Source organism: Chelonia mydas, chromosome 28, assembly GCF_015237465.2.
Source record: "Chelonia mydas isolate rCheMyd1 chromosome 28, rCheMyd1.pri.v2, whole genome shotgun sequence".
Lineage (NCBI taxonomy): Eukaryota > Metazoa > Chordata > Testudines > Cheloniidae > Chelonia > Chelonia mydas.
Genome location: NC_051268.2, coordinates 814,488 through 835,702, shown reverse-complemented (window position 1 = coordinate 835,702; position 21,215 = coordinate 814,488). Strand labels below are relative to the sequence as shown.

The 21,215-nt window shown below is 63.8% G+C and overlaps 3 protein-coding genes across 9 annotated transcripts in view; 1 reads left to right on the top strand and 2 right to left on the bottom strand.

The window, feature by feature from the left end:
* MINK1 (misshapen like kinase 1) overlaps positions 1-11,433 on the bottom strand; it is a gene marked incomplete at its 3' end in the record, with an annotated part of 51,839 nt that extends 40,406 nt beyond the window's left edge. For 2 of the 7 annotated variants that reach the window (XM_037887307.2, XM_037887309.2), the window contains 1 exon segment: positions 11,220-11,433. In XM_037887307.2, coding sequence (XP_037743235.1) covers positions 11,220-11,276 — 57 coding nt within the window. 7 annotated transcript variants of the gene reach the window in all.
* A 4,481-nt stretch (positions 11,434-15,914) lies between these two features.
* Positions 15,915-20,609, bottom strand: PLD2 (phospholipase D2). The gene is made up of 8 exons (XM_043537073.1): positions 20,400-20,609; positions 20,219-20,307; positions 19,813-19,926; positions 19,575-19,624; positions 18,689-18,823; positions 17,954-18,104; positions 17,648-17,770; positions 15,915-16,137 (listed from the first exon to the last, which is right to left on the bottom strand). Exons 1-8 carry the CDS (start codon positions 20,607-20,609, stop codon positions 15,915-15,917), a joined length of 1,095 nt encoding a protein of 364 aa, XP_043393008.1.
* A 45-nt stretch (positions 20,610-20,654) lies between these two features.
* LOC122463934 (leucine-rich repeat extensin-like protein 5) overlaps positions 20,655-21,215 on the top strand; it is a 6,080-nt gene continuing 5,519 nt past the window's right edge. The window contains exon 1 of the mRNA XM_043537072.1: positions 20,655-20,672. Within this exon, the coding sequence (XP_043393007.1) occupies positions 20,655-20,672 (18 nt within the window). The remainder of the gene's footprint in view (positions 20,673-21,215) is intronic.

Here is a 21,215-nt window from a genome sequence, read left to right as displayed (position 1 = left end):
CGTCAGAAACCGGCAGCTGCTGGCAAAGCAGGCCAGGGAAGTGTCACGGAGTCCCCGGGCGATGCTCTGGAACTGCTCCCTACGAAGTTAGGCAGGACTCTGGGGAAGTCTCCTCTCTGGGAAGGACACACAGCTCACCCGGCTTCCCCCTTCCTGGGTCTGACCTCGGAGCATTCAGCCTCCTCTGCCCCTCCGTGTGCTTCCCCCAGCCAGTCCGCCCAGGCAGGGCTCCTGGGGAAGTCAGAGGGTCCTGCCCCCCAACTCTGCAGTCAGACGGGACTCTCAGCCAGCCAGTAACACAGAAGGTTTATTAGACGACAGGAACATGGTCTAACACAGAGCTTGTAGGTGCAGAGAACAGGACCCCTCAGCTGGGTCCATTTTGGGGGCAGGGAGCCAGACAACCCCGTCTGCCCTTCCCTCCATGTCTCCAGCCAGCCTCAAACTGAAACTCCCTCCAGCCCCTCCTCCTCTGGGCTTTGTCCCTTTCCCAGGCCAGGAGGTCACCGGATTCCTTTGTTCTCCAACCCTTTAGCTCTCACCTCCCAGGGGGGAAGGGCCAGGCCATCAGTGGCCAGGAAACAGGGTGTCGGCCATTCTCTGTGTCCAGACCCCTGTGTACACCTGCCCTCTAGGGCTCTGCAACGATCATACACCCTTCTCCCACCCCCTAGAGACTTAAGAACTGCCTAGGGGAAACTGAGGCACCCCCACCCTATTCAGAGGAAACATTAAGAACAGTCCCGCTTCATCAGGACAGGACAAGGAGTAATGGTCTCAAGTTGCAGTGGGGGAGGTCTAGGTTGGATATTAGGAAAAACTTTTTCACTAGGAGGGTGGTGAAACATTGGAATGTGTTACCTAGGGAGGTGGTAGAATCTCCTTCCTTGGAAGTTTTTAAGGTCAGGCTTGACAAAGCCCTGGCTGGGATGATTTGATTGGGGATTGGTCCTGCTTTGAGCAGGGGGTTGGACTAGATGACCTCCTGAGGTCCCTTCCAACCCTGATATTCTATGATATGATTCTATGATCACAGGACACTTCTGTCCGGAGCAGGCATTTCCGATCTTCCTCCTATATATCGAGATAGGAACCTGCAGCTGCGCCCCCCATGTTCCTCATGGCAAAGCCCACCCTGAGGGGAACTGCACAGAAAGCAAGTTCCCCCCCACGGTAGGTTTCAGCTGGGAGTTATCGATCACTGTAGCACCCTGGAGGTCCCAGCCTAGATCAGAAGCTGCCACACAGACACCACCCCAAGACCGAGATCGGGGTCCCCCCCCATGCCAGGTACTGTACAAACATATTGTAAGAGACAGCCCCCCCACCCCATGATCTTTAAGGCTGTATGAAAATTGAGGTCCAAAATTTCCTTGAGCAACTTTTTATACACCCCACAAGTTTCTGCAAAGTGGAGTGAGCTGTGTCAAATCGGCCTCCAGGCGCAGGGGGTCACAAAACCCCCGTTTCTACAGTGCCTGCACTGACAGCCCCAAACCGCAACTTCAGCGCACCCCAGATTCAGCTTTTGAACCCAACTATTAAAATCAATCACAACTTTGTTCCAGACTCAAGCCTCTTACAACCTAGGGGCCTGGTCCACTACGCAGCTGGGGGCCCGGTCCACTATGCAGCCGGGCGTCCTAAGTCCCAGCCTGAACCATGAAGCCATTCTCCTCCAGCGACTTTTTCAGTCTGGGATCACGCACAGGGGGAATATCCAGAGGCCTTGGGCCCTCTGAGCCAAGGTTAACAGGCCAAATGATTCCTCATTGCCCATGAGTCCCCATGCAGCAGTGACCCCCCCACCACAAGCCATGCAGCCCCCCCAAAGACTAATGATACCTCGCGCTTTCCATCCACAGATCTTCACAGCACTTCACGCTGGGGATTATTACACTCACTGGACGGACAGGGGAAACTGAGGCATGAGGCGGTGAAGGGACTTGCCCAAGGTCGCTCAGTGGCAGATCTGGGAACAGAAGCTGGGTCTCTCGTGCCCCAGCCCACTGCTGGACGCACTAGATCACGCTGACCCACATCTGCGGCACTCCTCTCCCATCACCCGGGTCACCAGCCACATGGCCCTCAGTGAGCCTCAGAGCTCAGCAAATTCACGCTGTCCCTGGAGAGCCAATACGCATTGCTAAAATACCCAGCTCCAGCTGTGTGCAGGCTGTCTCCCCCCCACCCACGAGCCCCCATCACAGGGCTATTCCTTCTCCTCCCAGACAACAATGAGGTCACCTTATTTCCAGAGAGAAACATCACTTAAATGTGTGAGGTGCTGCGGGTTGCCTGCCTTTGCTAATTAGACAGCAGGCCTCGCTGCAGAGAGCTCCCTGTGCCGCAAAGAAAAAGGATGGGGGGAAGCTGGACAGGCCCAGGGCAGGGCTTCAGAAAGGCCCCGATCCCGCTTTAAGGAGATCGCAAAGCAGTTTTGCTGAGCTCCAGAATGATGAATAAGGTTTCCCTTTAGCACTTCAGCATCGGTTAATTTCAGTTAATTTCAGACTATAATAGGATTCAAAAAGGAACTAGTTACATTCCGGGAGGATGGTCCAGCAATGGCTATTAGCCAGGCTGGGCAGGGCTGGAGTCCCTAGTCCCTGTTTGCCAGAAGCTGGGGATGGGTGACAGGAGACGGATCACTGGATGATTCATTCCCTCGGGGGCACCTGGCATTGGCCACTGTCGGAAGACAGGACACTGGGCTAGATGGACGTTTGCTCCGACTCAGTACGGCCGCTCTCATGTTATGTTCAGTCAGCCCCACGGCGCTGCTTTCTCCCACAGCCCACGGCAGAGCAGGGAGTTACCCAGCACGTCCCACCCTCAGCAGTAAATCACAACAAGGCAGCTCCGCGGCCACCACACAAGGTGTTGATTTGCATTTCACGGCAGGTGTGGGGAAAAGGGGAATCAGGAGTCGTGCAGCTACATGAAGCCTTGTGCCGGAAGGTGGGCTTGGTCAGACACCAGATTACAAAAGGAGGTTGGGGCTCCCCAAAGCCTGCGTGAAATCCATCCCGGCCACCTGGGATTTTCAGCTCTGCTCCAGACTGTCTGCGTGATCTGGGGGCAGTTCTCCAGCCTGTGATCACAACGGTCCCTGCTGGCCTGACTCTACGGAAAACGCTGGAGGAGTCCCTGCGTCTCCGGGCCTCAGTTCCCCTATCTGTACAATGGGGATAAGATCTCCACCTTGTCTGATTAGACCATGACTCCCAGGGCTGGCACTGCTTTACTCTAGCTGTGTAGCGCCCGGCACAATAGAGGCCACCAGCTGGGGGGCGGTGTTGTACCTGGGGCAATTACACCAGGAGTCTGGGCAGCTCTCCCCACAAACCTCCACTGAGGCAGGGACCTTTCCTCCAGACCTGTCCAGCGCCCCAGCTCAGCACTCTCAGACTCCCAGCATGAATCATCCTGCAATGAGCCTTTTGCAGCCGGGGATCCAGCGGGGAAGCCCCACAGGACTTCGCTCTCCAGCCAGGGAGTAGGCCCCCACCGCACGAGACACTGCAGCATGTGCCTCTGGGCCAAAAGCACCCTGAGGGGAGCAGCCCATGCCCCCTCCCCGAATCCAGTGCTAGGCCAGCTCCGAAAAGGGAGAGGTTTGCTCCGCAGCTGACTTGGGGCAGGCTGGGGCACATCCAGCCCAGGCAGAGAGCAGAGAAGCACCCCACCCCGTTCGCACCAGAGAGGCAGGTCAGCCGGCTAGGGAACTCTGCTGCTGCTGCTGCTTAACGCAAGGACCATCGCCACGGGCTCGGCATGTTACCCCCCGGGCCCAGCCTGCGGCCCCTCCGCCAGCCCCCAACGCGCCCCCACCCCCAGCTCACAACCCCGGGCCCAAACCGCCAACGGCAGAATTGCCAAAGGAGCCAGAGCGCTGCCAGCTGAGCTCCTCACAATGCCCTGAGGCAGAAGAGTCCAGGGTGCAATTCCCAGCTCAGCCACATGCCTGGGGCCCTGAACTTACAGTGCCTGGCACAGTGGGATGCTGGGCCCTGATGAGCCAGGTACTGCACGTTAGGGGTATTACAGCAGTCCCCAGGCACCCCGTCAGGGCCCAGGACCCCCAAGTGCCAGGCACTGTACGTTAGGGGTATTATGGCAGCCCCAGGACCCTTCTGTGCCAGGTGCTGTACGTTCAGGGCATTACGGCAGTCCCCAGGTGCTCCGTCAAGGCCCAGGACCCCACTGTGCTAGGCGCTGCACACAGACCAAAGGGTTGGGAACAGAACCAGGTGTCCTGAGCCCAGTGCCCTGGCCCGGGGAGCAGACTGCCTCTCTAGCAACAGCGTCTGCCATGCCCGCTGGGCTGGGATAGCACCCTGGAGGTGGGGTCTGTACAGCCTGTGGAACCAGGCAGGCACCCACACTCCCTCCAGACCCACAGCTCAGCATGCAGCCGGCCTGCTTTGAACCTGTGACCTAGAGGCGGAAGATGGTCTCAGGACCTGCTGGCCACTCCAGCCTCATGCGTTTCATTTGCAGCAGTCTCTGCTCCCCGCTGAAGACCCTGCTGTGGCTCTCCAGGGATTGTTCAATGAAGCGCGGTCCAGACAATGAGACCAGCTCTGCCTTCGACCTGCTGGGGGACTTGGACAAGTCCCTTGTCGACACGCAACTGTTTCCCTTCCCAGCATATCTCCTCAGATTGTCAGCTGTTTGGCACAGGGAAGTCTCTTCCTATGGACCTGTGTAGCGCCCAGCAGAGGCGAGGACCCTCCGATCTTGGTTGGGGGTGGGGGAGGGCAGTGATGGGCAGTGTTCCCCCCCAGTCTCGGTGTGTGGGGGGGTGAGGGCGGTGCCAGGCAGCGCTCCCCCCCATCTCGGGTGTGTGTGTGTGTGCGCGCACGCATCGCTCCCCGCCCAATCTCAGTCAGGGAGGGGGGAGGTGGCAGGCAGCGCTCTGCCCCAATCTCAGTCAGGGAGGGGGGAGGTGGCAGGCAGTGCTCTGCCCCAATCTCAGTCAGGGAGCGGGGGCCTCTGGGCAGTGCTCAGCACAGCCAAGGGCCCCCCTAATCTCGGCCAGGACAAGGAGGATACAAAAGCTGTTTCTAAAGTGGATTTTTCGGTGACTGTGAGCCTTTGTATCAGCAGGGAGCCAGGCATGCGTTGCGGCTCGTCAGGAACATGTGGACCGTTAGACATTAAAAGCCCTTATTAGCTCCGTCTCTTCCTTTATTTCGCATCCACGAGCTAGAGCCGCACGATGCGAGTTCAAGGACAGAAGCCACAAGAGCACGAACGTGTGAAGTGAGCTGTAGCTCACGAAAGCTTATGCTCAAACAAATTGGTTAGTCTCTAAGGTGCTACAAGTCCTCCTTTTCTTTTTATCAGATCCAAAGACACACACTGCAGTCAACAAGTTCTACCTCGCAACCGGCGCTGCGCTGAACACCTCAGGCGCACGGCCTGGATTCGAGTGCCGACGCCGAGCGAAAGACGCACTCGGAGTGACACGAAGCCAGCAGCTGCAGCACCCGGCCTTTGTGTCAGACTCAGCAGCAGCTCCCGTTTGGTCACTGCATCTCTCCAGGCCTCAGTTTCCCCACGGTAATGCAGGCAGCCTGTGCTGGAGGACCTGGGAATTGAACTCAGATCTCCCAGGTACCAGCCCAGCGAGTAGAGCCAGCACACCACAGACAGCCCTGCAGAGGACTAGCTAGCACACAGCGGGCTGGAGCCATAACTGCAGGGGAGACCATGGGCTGGTTCTGGCCAGTGGGAGGACAATGGGCTGCGAAGAGAGGACCCCCCGCTGACCTGACCAGCCGGTCCCAGCCAGAGGGGCCAGAGGACAGACCAGGGGAGAGGGGGCCCAGGCGACCATGTTTACCTGGAGAGAAGACAATGGACAGAGGCGGGGCTTGGGGGAGGTGATAGGAGATGCCCAGCTGGGAAGCAGGGGGGCTCGGGGCTGGAGGGAGGGAGCAGGCAGAGCGCCCCTGGATGCAGGAGAGACTTGGATGTGCTGTGTTGAGGGAGGCCAGGCCTGAGGCCCTGACAGTTTCCTATGCTGGGGTCAAACGTTCAATAAACCCTCCTGTTTTATGCTGGCTGAGAGTCACTCCAGTCTAGAGATCAGCAGGCATTATTCCCTCTGGGAGTGGAGGCCCTGGGGGTCTCCCCAAGGGGCCCACGGCAGAGACAGGCGTGCTAAGGCTCAGAGAGGGGTGGTTCCAGGATGGGGGGGGGGGGGCTTAACCCACGAGAGTGGACCACCGAGAAGGGCTGTCTCAATGAAGGGGGTTCCCCCCACAGACCGCACGGGGCCAAGAGTGGCCATGACCTGTGAGTCCGTGACAGCTAGAAAGACCACCGCATCCGAAAAGGAGTCGGGGGTCACGGTGGAGAGTTAGCTGGACAGGAGCTCCCAATGCGATGCAATGTGGACCGGGCCCCTAGATTGTAAGAGGCTTGAGGCTAGAACAAAGTTGTGATTGATTTTAATAGTTGGGTTCAAAAGCTGAATCTGGGGTGCGCTGAAGTTGCGGTTTGGGGCTGTCAGTGCAGGCACTGTAGAAATGGGGGTTTTGTGACCCCCTGCGCCTGGAGGCCGATTTGACACAGCTCACTCCAGTCTGCAGAAACTTGTGGGGTGTATAAAAAGTTGCTCAAGGAAATTTTGGACCTCAATTTTCATACAGCCTTAAAGATCATGGGGTGGGGAGGGGGGCTGTCTCTTACAATACGTTTGTACAGTACCTGGCATGGGGGCGACCCCGATCTCGGTCTTGGGGTGGTGTCTGTGTGGCAGCTTCTGATGCAAAGGCTAACGCCACCCTCGGATGCACACGCAGGGGAATCTCACAAAGGAACAAGGCACCCTGGGATACTGTTGTCGTGTTTGGGCGTCTGCAGTTCAGGAAGGAAGGGAAAGCCTGCCTTATAACGAGAGATGGCAGGAGCGCAATCCAAGGGGCTAAGGGGTGGCTTGATCAGCACCTACGCGGGGCACAAATGTTTAACACTGGGCTCTTCAGTCTAGCAGCGAATGGTCTAATCCGACCCAAGGGCTGGAAATCGAAGCGAGACAAACGCAGGCTGGAAAGCAAGCGCGACATGTTAACAGTGAGGGGGATTAAGCACTAGGGCTGCAGTGGCAATTTTTCCATCAAGATGAACATATGAACGGCCACACTGGCTCAGACCGATGGTTCGTCTAGCCCAGCGAAGCGGCCCGGGCCAGATGCTTCAGAGAGAGCGAACGGAACAGGGTGATTACTGAGTGATCCAGCCCGTCAGCCAGTCCCAGCTTCTGGCCATCAGTGCATGGGCAGAAGGGGTGGGAAGTTTTTCTAAAAGATCTGCTCAGTTCACACAGGGATCCATTCAGGGCCTGCACTGTACAGGAGGTCAGACCAGATGGTCCCTTTATGACTCTAGCCCCACTCAGAGAAGGCCTTTCCACACGGTCCCCAGCACCATGTCTGCACTAAGGCTCTGAACACTGCCAGCCCCGGCTCAGCAGCAACCGTGGGAAGACTTCTTGATGCAGATGGGGCAGTCATTCCAGTTAGGGCAGCCAGACAGCTCCCAGCTCGGACTGGGTCATGGGTATTAGCGCCCCCCCATTTCAATCTGAAGCAGCAAAGCCCAACACATTGCCTTCTCCACACATGGATGCAGACAGATGCGCCACCTGGCTGGCTGGGTTTGGGGTTAGTTTTTGGCTCACGTCTCACGCTGCACTTTTGAACACTGTGTGCCTTCCAGCCAAATATCCCTGGCAAATGACCAATCACCGCTCAGACCAAGTAAGTCAGAACCCAAGTAGTGAAATTAAGACCCCGTCCCCACTGGCAGGGGGTAAGCGTGGCCTTTTGGGAAATCCTGAGAAGTCAGCCATGAGCTCCCAGCGAGTGGCAATGATATCGTGTCCAGCGCTCGCATCCACACTTTAAAAACGATGATGATGAAACATGGGAGAGGGTTTAGACAAGAGCTATAAGGAGGATCGACAAGCTGGCAACCACGCCTCACAAAGCAGCTCAAAGTATTCATCTTACCAAAGACATTAATCACGGTCTGTAAGTACCTACATGGGGAGTAAACAGCTGGAAGCTAAAGCCATGCAAATTCCCATTAGAATAAGGCATATGCTTCCCACAGCGTGAGTGATTAACCATTGAAACAAGGTCCCCAGGGCAGGGGTGGATTTCCCATCTCCTTCTGCCTTCCCATCCAGACTGGAGCCTCTCTGGAAGATGCTTTAGCCCAGCACAATTCTTACGCTCAATACAGTGGGAGCTGGGTGAAATTCTCTTGCCTGTAGGGTACTAGATTATCTAACAGTCTCTCCTGGCTTTCCTCTATGAATCGGGGCAAACCAGACGGGACGAGCAGATTCTGTGCTTAGGTTGCCATTTAGCAAAGGCTGATGCCTCCCAGGGTTTACTCCAGAAATGCACCATGCCCAGCCCCTGCACTTCCAATCAGATAAGAAATGTGTCACTTCCTGTCCTAAAACACTGGGCCCTGTTGAACAATTGTTGCATTCCACCCTACTGGCACCGCAGTTTCTATCAGCATAAGAATCGCCAGAACCAGGGTCCATTCAGCCCAGAGCCTTGTAACAGCTGTTGGAGACAAGAAACCCGGCAGCCACGGGATAACCTGCCTCTGTTACATAGAGGATGAGTCGTGCTTGTGCCCTGAAGAACAAGAGTCTAACTCTTGTTTTTCTTTTTAATCCTTACTATTACCCACATAAAACGCCTGATCATTTGTTTAAATCTCGCTAACCTCTTGGCCTCTTGTGGCACTGAGTTCCACGTGCTTTTTAAATGCAGTGTACAGCATATTTCCTTTGGTCAGTTTTAAATGCGCTGACTTCCATGGAGAATCTACCACTGCTGTAGGGAGTTTGGGCCAACGGTTAATCACCCACACTGTACAAAACCTGTGCCTTATTTCTCGCGTGAATTTGTCTGGCTTTATCTGCCAGCCGTTGGTTTGTGTGCTGCCTTTCTGGCAGATTAAAGAGCACCTTGGTACCGGATATTTTCTCCCTGTGATCAGCAGAGTCCATGACTGGGTGCTACCACCTGAATAAGGCAGGGAGATGTTGGGATCCTTTGGGAAGGACAGAAAGACTGCAGCCAGCTGGGAAGAAGTTCTATCCACCCACCAGCAATGACATCTGCACAGAGCCAGCGTTACGAAACCTCCCTCGTTTGTCTGTGAGATAGACGGTGGTTTGAAAAGAGATGTAATCACATTCCAAAGCGTTCCGGAGCTGTTCTGCTGAGGGAGGCGAGAATTCACAGCACAGGCTGACCTGCAGCAGGCACCTCGGGTTTGTTCCCATTAAACACAATTATAAACTAGGGTTCCTGTAAAAAGGGAAATGCTTTGCCAGGGACTTCGGGCCAGCAACTGATTTTATACTGGTACCAGCACCACGGTTATGGGGAAGATCTACTTATACTGGTATAAAGGCAGGTGTTGCCTTGGCGAGAGCACTGGGAGACCTTCTATTCACAGCTCTGACGCTGATCTGTTAGGTGACCTTTGATAAGGCACATCCCCATTTTACAGATGGGGAAACTGAGGCAGGGAGTGGGTATAATGATTGACGGACGAAAAGCATTAGCCATCATTATTATAGGTGATTACACTGGTATAACTACATTGATCTCGGGGCTTCTCTACACGAGACACTACACCGATAGCTCTTCTGCGCAGACACTATCTACCCTGCCAAGAGGGGCTCTCCCGCTGGCGTACGCAATCCCTCAAGGTCGGGGAATGAATGCTCCAATGCAGAAGCTCTGCTCTGTACTCTGCATGAAACCCCTGGCATGCCAGGCTAATCATTATTCACCAGCTCGCCTCAATCCTGAGCAGAGCCGCCACGTTGCATTGCCAAGGTTTTGTGGCGATGGCCTAAAGAACTCCTGCTCGTTAGCACCGCAGAGCCGGGGATGTCAGAATCACCATTCCCACACAAGGGCGCTGGCAGTGTGGGGGGCTTGATTGAGGGTGATTTACCACCAGCCCAGCCCAGCAGAGGAGAATACTCCAAGACGGGGCGGTTATTCAACATTTGAAAATCGGATTTGGGGTCTAGCAGGTTGATGTGGGCCAGGACAGTGACCCCATGATCCATGCCCAAGTGCTACCATGCATGAACCATTGCAGCAACTGCTCCCCACTCTGCCCCCTGAGCCAGCTACCAACATGTGCCCTCCCTGCACTGCCTACTGCTGCACCGGTTAGGAATGCAGAGGCTGGGCACCATCGGTGAAATAGGAGAGACGGGGGAGGAGAGAACAGGGTAACGCAGCAGCATGCGTGGGGAAGAGCTAGTGAGATCATTGCAGAGATGGGGGGACAGGGTAACCACAACAACGCCAGTGGGGAGGAGAGAAAGGGGGAAAACAAGGAGTCAGGGTAGCAGCAGCGACGCTGGGGCGGGGGGGACGACACAGGGAATCAGGGTCACTGCAGCGACGCTGGGAACCGGGGATCAGGGTGACTGCAGCGACGAAGGGGGGAAGCGGTGGAGGAACGGGGAGCCAGAGTCATTGCAGTGACACAGGAGGGACACAATGAGTCAGAGTAAATGCAATGACCACAGCCACTGCAGAGACACCGGGGCGGATAGCAAGGGGGAACGGGGAGCGCGGGTCACATCCATCTAATCGCTTCCCCATCTGCCCAACCCCACCCCAACAGCTCCTCATGGGGGGGGGGGAATCCCTTGAGTCACATCCCCCAACCCAGGGACAAGGGGGAGGGTCCAGCAGAGATGGGGGGGGGTGTCCTCCCAGGTCCCACAATGGGGGGGACGACGACTCATTTAGCCCAACCCGAACCCTCCCCTCACAACAGGGCCCAGAATAGGGGAGGTGTCCCCTTGTCCCAACACAAGGCCCAGCCCAAGGGGGGGGGCTCTTCCCCCCTCCCCCCACATCAGAACCCCCCCCTTGGGCTGGGCCCTATGGGGGGGCTCTTCCCCCCTCCCCCCACATCAGAACCCCCCCCTTGGGCTGGGCCCTATGGGGGGGCTCTTCCCCCCTCCCCCCACATCAGGCCCCTCCCCCAGCCCCCCAATAGTCCCCTCCCCCCTTCACCTGTAACCCCCCGCCCACACGCAGACGTCACGCCAGCCTGACCTTTGACCCTCCCCCTCCCCGGCCCGCTGACCCTCGACCCCGTTGCCAAGGCCGCCGTGACCTTTGCCCTCTGCCCCCCCTTACCCTGAGGGCGGAGAGGTCGATGTCATCCAGGCTGCGGGCGGGGGCCGGGTCGGCCATGTCCGGGGCGGGCTGGGCCTGGCCGGCTCCTCACTGCGGCCCCATTGGACCCACCCGGCGCCGGGCTCCGCGCACCGACTGACAGCGGCGCCCCCGGGCGGCGAGCGGAGCCGCACTGCGCAGGCGCCGGCAGGTGGGCGGTTGGGCGCGCGCGGCGCGCCTGCGCCGAGGCCCGGGCGGGCGGCGCGTGAGGCGGAAGACGGTTGCCGACCACGCAGGCGCCGTCTGCGGGGGGGAGGGTCACGGGTCGGCGCATGCGCGGGGCGGACAGTGAGGCGCAAGAGCAAGATCGAGCGCCGTGGCGCCCTCGCCCCGGGCGCATGCGTGGGAGATGGGGCGCGAGGGGAAAGCGGCGCAAGGCGCGTGTGCGTAACCGCCAGTCAAGGCGGCTCTGTCCCCCGGCCAGTGCCGCTCCCCCACGTGACATTTACGCATGCGCTGGGTGGGAGACGCGGGGGCGGCGGGAGGTGGAGCACGTGCGGGGCGGGGCTGTGAGCGCTCAGAGGGCGAACAGGGCGCGAGGCGGGGGGAGGGTGTTCCCGCCTTTTTCACCTGCTGGGGGGCGGGGCCTCGGCCCAGAGCGGGGCGGGGCCTGTACTTAGTGGGAGAGGGGCCTGTTTCTGAGGGGGAGGGGCCTGTACTTGGTGGGGGCGGGGCCTGTTTCTGAGGGGGTGGGGCCTGTATTGGTGGGGGAGGGGCGTGTTTCTGAGGGGGCAGAGCCTGTACTTGGTGGGGGCGGGGCCTGTTTCTGAGGGGGCGGGGCCTGTACTCGGTGGGGGAGGGGCCTGTTTCTGAGGGGGAGGGGCCTGTACTTGGTGGGGGAGGGGCGTGTTTCTGAGGGGGCGGGGCCTGTTTCTGAGGGGGCGGGGCCTGTATTGGTGGGAGAGGGGCATGTTTCTGAGGGGCAGGGGCCTGTACTTGGTGGGGGACGGGCATGTTTCTGAGGGGCAGGGGCCTGTTTCTGAGGGGGCGGGGCCTGTATTGGTGGGAGAGGGGCATGTTTCTGAGGGGCAGGGGCCTGTACTTGGTGGGGGAGGGGCCTGTACTTGGTGGGGGAGGGGCCTGTATTGGTGGAGGAGGGGCCTGTTTCTGAGGGGGAGGGGTCTCTGCTCAGAGCAGGGAGGGGCAGCCTGAGGGGGAGGAACCTGTATCTGAGTAGGAAGGGCCTGTTCTTCAGGGGGTGGGGCTTGATTCCCGGGTGGGGGAGGGGTGGTCTGAAGGGGAGGGGCCTGTTCTGGGGCAGGGGGCTGGCTGGCAGGAAGGGGGTGTCCCCCCACAAGGCTGAGGCCATCACAATCTCCCCCCAGCCCCAGCCCCAGCCCACTGGTGGCTCTGGCAAGGATGCGTCTGGGCCTGGCCCAGCTCACCCCGCCCCACAGCCCCGGGCAGCCAGGGGTCAGGGTGCCGCCCAGCTGGGGGGGGCTGCGGTGCCGGTGTCCTGCTGCGGGGGTGGCCTCTGCACCTCTCGTACGAGCCTCACGGCTGCTGCCTCCCTTCGAATCCCCGCAGCCTGCCCCACAGAGCCGCCCCCAGGGCTCAAAGAGCCACCGCTCCCCCCGGGGGACATGGGGCCTGTGCCCTATGGGGGGCGCCAGTTCCCATCCGGCCCAAGGGCAGGGAATGGGGCACGGGGCCTGTCCCCTCTGGGGGGCGCCGGCTGGCTCTGGGGGGCGGGGAATGGGGCACGGGGCCTGTTCCCTCTGGGGGGCACCAGCTGCCATCCGGCCCCAGGGCAGGGAATGGGGCACGGGGCCTGTCCCCTCTGGGGGGCGCCGGCTGGCTCCGGGGGGGCGGGGAATGGGGCACAGGGCCTGTCCCCTCTGGGGGGCGCCGGCTGGCTCCGGGGGGCGGGGAATGGGGCACGGGGCCTGTCCCCTCCGGCTCAGTTAGCTAGGCGTTGGGGTGGGCGAGCGGGTAGGGCAGGGGGCCACCCCACACTGGGGGGGGTGGGTTGGGGATGGGGGGGAATAAGCAGGTTTATTGACAACACATGTAACATTTTCAGGCTAATTAGGAAACACGGCCCGGCGTGACCTCGAAGGCCAGCGCGGAGCAGCCTGGGACCGGCCTGTCTCCCCTTCGCAGCCGCTCCCCGGCGGGGGTGAGTGGCCCCTGCGGAGCCCCACTTCCCTGGGGGGTCCTGGATCTTGAAGGATCACACAGCAGCCAGGGCTTGAGCGTGGGTCTGCTCTGGGCAGCTGTGCAGCGCCCCCCGGTGCCAGGCGCTGGCTGCGGGGCGGGAGCGCCCCCTGTGGGGCCAACTACTACGGCACCCTCCCCCGTGCTGCCTGGGGACCCTGGGGCCAGCATCGGCTGCCCGGGCAGAGCACCCCCTGCTGAGCCCCGGCCTGCAGCACAGCACGGACCCCCCACTGAGATCAGTCCCCATTGTGCTGGGCGTGGCACAGACCCCCAACTCAGCTCAGGGCCCCCAGCGTGCCGGGGACGGCACGGACCCCCCAACTGAGATCGGCCCCGGATGTGCCGGGGACGGCACGGGCCCCCCCAACTGAGATCGGCCCCGGGTGTGCCGGGGACGGCACGGGCCCCCCAACTGAGATCGGGCCCCCCAACTGAGATCGGCCCCCAGTGTGCCGGGGACGGCACGGGCCCCCCAACTGAGATCGGCCCCAGGTGTGCCGGGGACGGCACAGACCCCCCAACTGAGATCGGCCCCAGGTGTGCCGGGGACGGCACAGACCCCCCAACTGAGATCCGCCCCCAGTGTGCCGGGCGTGGCACGGACCCCCAACTGAGATCAGGCCCCACTGTGGCAGGTGCCAGCCCGACACAGTGTGAGAGGGAGGGGTCCCCCTCCTAGAAAAGCGCACAGTCTAATGAGACAAAGCCCCCCACCGCTGGGGACATGGTTCTCTGAATGCTGTGGCCCTGGGGATTCAGCTGGAGTTTGGGGGGAATCCCCAAAGCCCCCGGCCCCAAAAACGAACCCTCGCCCCCAGGAAGCAAAGCGTTCCCCTAGCAGCCTGTGTGCTGCGGGAGCGGTGGTGGCAGCGGTGGGTTCTCAGGGGAGGCGCCTGAACCCCCTTTCTTGGCCTGGCAGATGCTCCTGCCAAGCCGCAGGGCCCCTGGACCACGGCAAGCTCAGCCGTCCCCAGAGGCGGAGAGCTGGGCCAGGCACCTTGTCTCTCCCGGCCGTGGCCCCCTTCTCTGGACCTGGCCGGGCGCCCAGCACCGCGCTAGGCCGACGCCAGGCGCTGGCAGGGTCCTGCCCGGCGGTGGGGCCCCCGGCCGGGCTCTTCTCCTCTGGGGCTGGGACAGCGCTCGTCAAACGAGGGGGCGGCTGCCAGGAACGGAGCCCTTTTATCTCGCCCTGACCGCTGGGCCAAGGGGGAAATCCGCCAGTGGGGGGCCCTCAGAAAGGGGAGCCCCCCAGGGTGTGTACACACACCTACACACACCCCCAGGGTGTTTACATGTACCTACACACACACAAATAGTGTGCGCGCACACACACCCTGGGGTGCATAGACACCCACCCACCCCGCAGGAGTGTACACACACCCACCCAGAGGGGTTGTACACATTCACCCCCCGACACCCCGCCCTCTCTGCGGCATGCCCCTCCTGCGGGCACGGGGCGGTCATGCCAGACTCCTCCGGCCCCGGTGCATCGGGTGCCATCCTTGTGGAGCCAGTCCCCGTGCGCCTCCCACTGGTCTCTCCCTGTCTCCGCCAGGCCAACGCCCCCCTGCCACCCGCGGGGCCGTCACCTGGGGGCCCAGCCTGGCAGCCGGCCCGGCGCGGAGTAAGGAGAGAGGCGGGCCGAGGTTTCAGCGCGTTTATGTAACAAACCATCTCGGAAAAGCAGGTTAGGAGCAGGGCGCGGAGCTGGTCCCGTTACCGGGGGAGGGGGACGCCAGGGAGCAAAGCCCCGGGGCCCCCCCTCGCCCGCCCTGCAGCTCAGGGGCCGCCCTGCCAGTGAAACCTTTGACCTAGCAGCTCCAGAGCCTGGGGCCTGCGCGCGGCCCTCCCCTGCCCACCTCCGGCCTCCCAGCCCGGCTGTGCCTTGGTGGCTCGGCCCCCGAGGGCGGCGCTGGGGGGCCCGTGGGTTCGCGGGAGGAACCCGGCCAGCGGTAGCGTTCTGTGGGTCCGGGCGGGGCCGAGGGCTCCCGTTGGCCGGGGTGGGGTGCCCAGTGGGCGAGGCTGGGGTGACACTCAGCAGTTAGTAGCAGTGGGGGGCGGGGGGGAGCGATGCGCCCCCCTCCTGCGGGAAGTCGGCCTCTGGAATGTAGTGACGGGGGACGCGCCCCCTCCCGGGGTGGGGCGCCAAAGGCAGAAAGGAGGGAGGCGAGGAGCGGGGCGGGCCGGGCGGCTGGTTGTAGGGCCGAGCCAGTGGCATGCCGAGCCGCCGGGCGCCCTGCCCTCGGGGCGACCGACAGGAAGGGGTTGGGGGGCTGTGCAAACGGGCAGGGAGGGGGCTGAGCTGTAAAGGGACGCAGCAGTGCCGGTGTGGTCGGGGGCCTGGGCGGGCAGGGAATGGGTCCCAGCCCCCCTCGCCGGGCACGGGGGGGGCTCTTGTCGCTGCCGGGGGTGCCCAGGGCAGGGGGTGGGCTGCGGGGCGACGGAGCTGCACTCCCAGGGCAGAGAGGGGGCCCAGCGCTCCAGCCCCACGGGCGGCTAGGTCCACACCTCCACGGGGATCACGCCCTCCTTGCTGTTGAGGGGGGGCAGGAGGGACTCCTCGGCCAGGAACCGGAGCGGGAACTGCACCAGGTGGCCCCGCACCTGGGCCAGGTGTTGGCGGGCCAGCTCCGGGCTGACGCAGGCCAGGTTCTGCACCCCCACGTACTCCCGCAGCGCCCGGAGCGACCGCACCGCGTCGGTGGCAGCACCGGAACACCTGCCGGGGCCATAGCCTGGTCAGAGCCAGCGGGGGCTGGACTCCGCCCCCACGGTGCCCCTCACTCCCGACCCGCAGCCCCCCGCTAGCCCTGCCGGTGCCCCTCACTCCCGACCCACAGCGCCCTGCTAGCCCAGCCCTGCCCCCCCAGCCCTGCCGGTGCCCCTCACTCCCGACCCACAGCCCCCTGCTAGCCCAGCCTGTGCCCCTCACTCCCGACCCGCAGCCCCCTGCTAGCCCAGCCAGTGCCCCTCACTCCCGACCCGCAGCCCCCTGCTAGCCCAGCCCTGCCCCCCCAGCCCTGCCGGTGCCCCTCACTCCCGACCCACAGCGCCCTGCTAGCCCAGCCCTGCCCCCCCAGCCCTGCCGGTGCCCCTCACTCCCGACCCACAGCCCCCCTGCTAGCCCAGCCCTGGGTTCCCCCCAGCTCTGCTGGTGCCCCTCACTCCCGACCCGCAGCCCCTGCCAGCCCAGCTCTGCCGGTGCCCCTCACTCCCGACCCACAGCCCCCTGCTAGCCCAGCCCTGCCCCCCCAGCCCTGCCGTGCCCCTCACTCCCGACCCGCAGCCCCTGCCCCCACCCAGCTCTGCCGGTGCCCCTCACTCCCGACCCACAGCCCCCTGCTAGCCCGGTCCTGCCCCCCCAGCTCTGCCGGTGCCCCTCACTTCCCGACCCACAGCGCCCTGCTAGCCCAGCCAGTGCCCCTCACTCCCGACCCGCAGGCCCCCCGCTGCCCTGCCTGGTGCCCTCACTCCCGACCCACAGCGCCCGCTAGCCCAGCCAGTGCCCCCACTCCCGACCCGCACCCCCCGCTACCCTGCCGTGCCCCTCACTCCCGCCACAGCGCCCTGCTAGCCCAGCCTGTGCCCCTCACCTCCCGACCCACAGCCCCCTGCTAGCCCAGCCCTGCCCCCCCAGCCCTGCCGGTCCCCTCACTCCCGACCCACAAGCCCCCTGCTAGCCCGTCCTGCCCCCCAGCTCTGCTGCCGGTGCCCCCACTCCCGACCCACAGCCCCCCGCTAGCCCGCCCTGCCCCCCAGCTCTGCTGGTGCCCCTCACTCCCGACCCACAGCGCCCTGCTAGCCCAGCCCTGCCCCCCCAGCCCTGCCGGTGCCCCTCACTCAGACCACTAGCATCCCGACACCCCCTGCCCCAGCCAGTGCCCCTCACTCCCGACCCACAGCCCCCTGCTAGCCCGGTCCTGCCCCCCCAGCTCTGCCGGTGCCCCTCACTCCCGACCCACAGCCCCTGCTAGCCCAGCCAGTGCCCCTCACTCCGACCCACTGCCCCCTGCTAGCCGCCTGCCCCCCCAGCTCTGCCGGTGCCCCTCACTTCCCAACCCACAGCGCCCTGCTAGCCCAGCCTGTGCCCCTCACTCCCGACCCACAGCCCCCTGCTAGCCCAGCTCTGCTGGTGCCCCTCACTCCCAACCCACAGCCCCCTGCACCCAGCCCTGCCGTGCCCTCACCTCCCGACCCCCAGCCCCTGCCCCCCCAGCCCTGCCCCCGACTCCCTGCTCACCTGATCAGATGTTGGCGTTGGCCAGGCCGTGGCTTTCCAGGTGCCGTGGAAGAAGTGGTCGCTGACCGGTCCTGATGTCGGGGTGGCGTGCTTGAGGCCCCCAGAAGGCGACCTGCGGAGAAGGTCCCAGCGCGGGGTGAGGTGCCCGTGCCCCAGGTAACAGCTCATGGCTGCCGCCCAGCGGTGGGGGATGGATTGCACCCCGTCTTCCCACGCACCTCCCCCAGCCTCCCAGGGGAGGGGCGCGCACACAGCCTGGGGGGGGCAGCAGGCCCGCGGGCGCGCATGCTCCCACCTGAAGCGTCGAGGCGCAGGCTGAGTGCGAATTTCCCCGCCTCGTAGGCTCCCCGCCCATGACCGAGGGGACCAGCTCCGTGTCCTCCACCAGCAGGCCACTCGTCTGTCCCGTTTCCCCAGCAGGCTGCGGTCGTTGATGTTGGCAGAACCTGGGGGGGCCAGGGACGGATCAGAGCCCTGCCGGGGCCCCTCCCTCTCGACCCGCAGCCCCCTGCCAGCCCTGCCGGGGCCCCTCCCTCCCGACCCGCAGCCCCCTGCCAGCCCTGCCGGGGCCCCTCCCTCCCGACCCGCAGCCCCCTGCCAGCCCTGCCGGGGCCCCCCCCTCCCGACCCGCGACCTCCCAGCCCTGCGGTGCCCCTCCCTCCCGACCCGCAGCCCCCTGCCAGCCCGGGGCTCCCCCCAGCCCTGCCGGGGCCCCTCCCTCCCGACCCGCAGCCCCCCCCAGCCCTGCAGGTGCCCCTGACTCCCGACCCGCAGCCCCCCCAGCCCAGCCCTGCTGATGCCCCTCCCTCCCGACCCGCAGCCCCCTGCCAGCCCTGCCCTGCCAGTGCCCCTCCCTCCCGACCCGCAGCCCCCCCCAGCCCAGCCCTGCTGATGCCCCTCAATCTTGACCCAGCGGGGGGGCCAGGACTCCTGGGTTCTCTGCCCGGCTCTGGGAGGCGAGTGGCCTTTCGTGGGTTAGAGGTGGAGAGAGGTGGGGGGCCAGGACTCCTGGGTTCGCGCCCGCACTCACCGATAAGGACCCGGCGGTCGTCGGCGATGAGCATCTTGCTGTGGATGTAGATCAGCTCGGTGATGAGGGTGCCGCTCAGCTCCCCGTGGGTGCGCAGCCCGCAGATGGAGATGTAGTTCTTCCACTCGTCCCCGACTGCCGGGGGGGGAGAATGGGGGTTACTCAGCCCCCCAGGGTACCAGGGCTGGGGGTCCTGAGCTCATGGGGGGCTGGGTTCCTTCCCTGGGCAGCATACTGACTTCCGACATAGCCCTCACCCCTGGGTTCTCTGGGAGGGGAGCCGGGGCCGGTGGGTTAGAACGGGGGGGCTGGGAGCCAGGACTCCTGGGTTCTGTCCCCGGCTCTGGGGCGGGAGTGGGGGCTGGTGGGTTAGAGCAGGGAGGCTGGGAGCCAGGACTCCTGGGTTCTCTTTCTGGGCTCTGGGAGGGGAAGGGGGGCTGGTGGGTGAGAGCAGGGGGGGCTGGGAGCCAGGACTCCTGGGTTCTCTCCCCGGCTGTGTGGGGGGTTAGAGCAGGGGGGGCTGGCAGGCAGGATGCCTGGGTTCTCTCCCCGGCTGTGTGGGGGGTTAGAGCAGGGGGGACGGCAGGCAGGACGCCTGGGTTCTCTCCCCAGCTCTGGGAGGGGAGTGGGGGCTGGTGGGTTAGAGCCGGGGGGGGCTGGGAGCCAGGACTCCTGGGTTCTCTCCCAGGCTGTGTGAGGGGAGTGGGGGGTTAGAGCAGGGGGGGCTGGGAGCCAGGACTCCTGGGTTCTCTCCCCGGCTCTGGGAGGGGAGTGGGGGGTTAGAGCAGGGGGGGCTGGCAGGCAGGACGCCTGGGCTCTCTCCCCGGCTCTGGGAGGGGAGTGGGGGGTCAGAGCGGAGCCCTCCTCTGCCCCCCCCAACACTCACTGGCGGCTTTCAGGCGGCTCAGGATGGAGGAGTCGCCCCGGCAGAGCGTCCTGGGGGAGAAGGAAAGAGGCAGCCAGTGAGTGGGGCCCCTCTGCCCCTCCTGTCCCCCCAGTTCACCCTATCCTGGGCCCCCTCCCCACATTACACTCGTTCCGGGCTCCCCTTCCCCCAGCCCCGGTGGCTTCCCCAGCCTCCTCCTCCCCCCAGGCCCCCCTTGTGACCCCCCACCCCCCCGTACCGGTAGGTGAAGTGCAGGATGGCCTGGATCGAGTTCCCCCCCCCCTCGGCGATGTCCCCCTCAAAGCCGGGCAGCAGGGGCAGCAGCACGAAGACCCGGAACCGCGTCTGCTCTCTGCGGGGGGGGGCACAGGGAGACGTTACCCCCCCACACCCACAGGGAGAGCCCCTCCCCTGGGGGGGCTGGGGTCCCAGAGTTAGCCCTGCCCCCCACACACAACATGAGCCACGTCCCCCTCCCCAGGGCCAGTCCTGGGGTCTCCCCCATCCCCACAGTTAGCTCTGCCCCCCCCAGCCCAGGGACAATGGGACCCTGCCCCCTCACACACCGCGTGCCCCCCCCCAGGGACTCCCCCCGGGGCGTGACAGACGCCGGGGCTGCCCCCCCCCCCCCGCCGTGGGGTGACCTGTGGGCTTGCAGGATGCGGCTGACGATGGCGTCCCCCACCGCGTTGAAAACCGAACGCTTCGGCTGCACAGCTGATGAGAACTGGTTCTGGGGGGAGATGGGGGGTGAGAGCCCGGAGAGAGAGACCCCCCCCCCCCCCGGCCCCAGCCAGGCCCCCCCGGCCCCCAGCCCGGCCCCACCTCGATGTAGATGTAGTGCTGGCTGCCCTGGATGAGGCTCAGGTAGGCGTTGTAGATGGAGCACTCGTGGGTCCCGGCCGACCAGCGATCCACCGAGGCGCAGCCACCTGGGGGGCAGCGGTGGGGGGCAGGGTGAGGGGAGCCCCTGCCGCGCCTGCCGACCCCCTGCGGCCCCTGGCCGCCTGCCCTTCTTTGACCCCAGAACTGCATGTCCCCCGCCCCCCGGACCCATACAATGACCCCCTGAGATCCCTAATGCCCCGGGCCCATCGGGTGACCCCCTGGGACCTTTAACTCCCTGGGCCCATAAGGTGATTTCCACCCCCCCGCCCATTACCTGGGCCCATAGGATGACCCCTGGGACCTTTAACTCTCTGGGCCCATCGGGTGATCCCCCCCCCACGCTCCCTGGGCCCATCGGGTGATTCCCCCCACACACACACACGCTCCCTGGGCCCATCGGGTGATTTCTGCCCCCCCACCCCACGCTCCCTGGGCCCATAAGGTGATTTCCACCCCCCCGCCCATTACCTGGGCCCATAGGATGACCCCTGGGACCTTTAACTCTCTGGGCCCATCGGGTGATTTCTGCCCCCCCCCCCACACGCTCCCTGGGCCCATTGGGTGATTCCCCCCCCCCACATGCTCCCTGGGCCCATAAGGTGATTTCCGCCCCCCCGCCCATTACCTGGGCCCATAGGATGACCCCTGGGACCTTTAACTCTCTGGGCCCATCGGGTGATCCCCCCCCCGCACGCTCCCTGGGCCCATCGGTGATTCCCCCCCCACCCCACCGCTCCCTGGGCCAATCGGTGA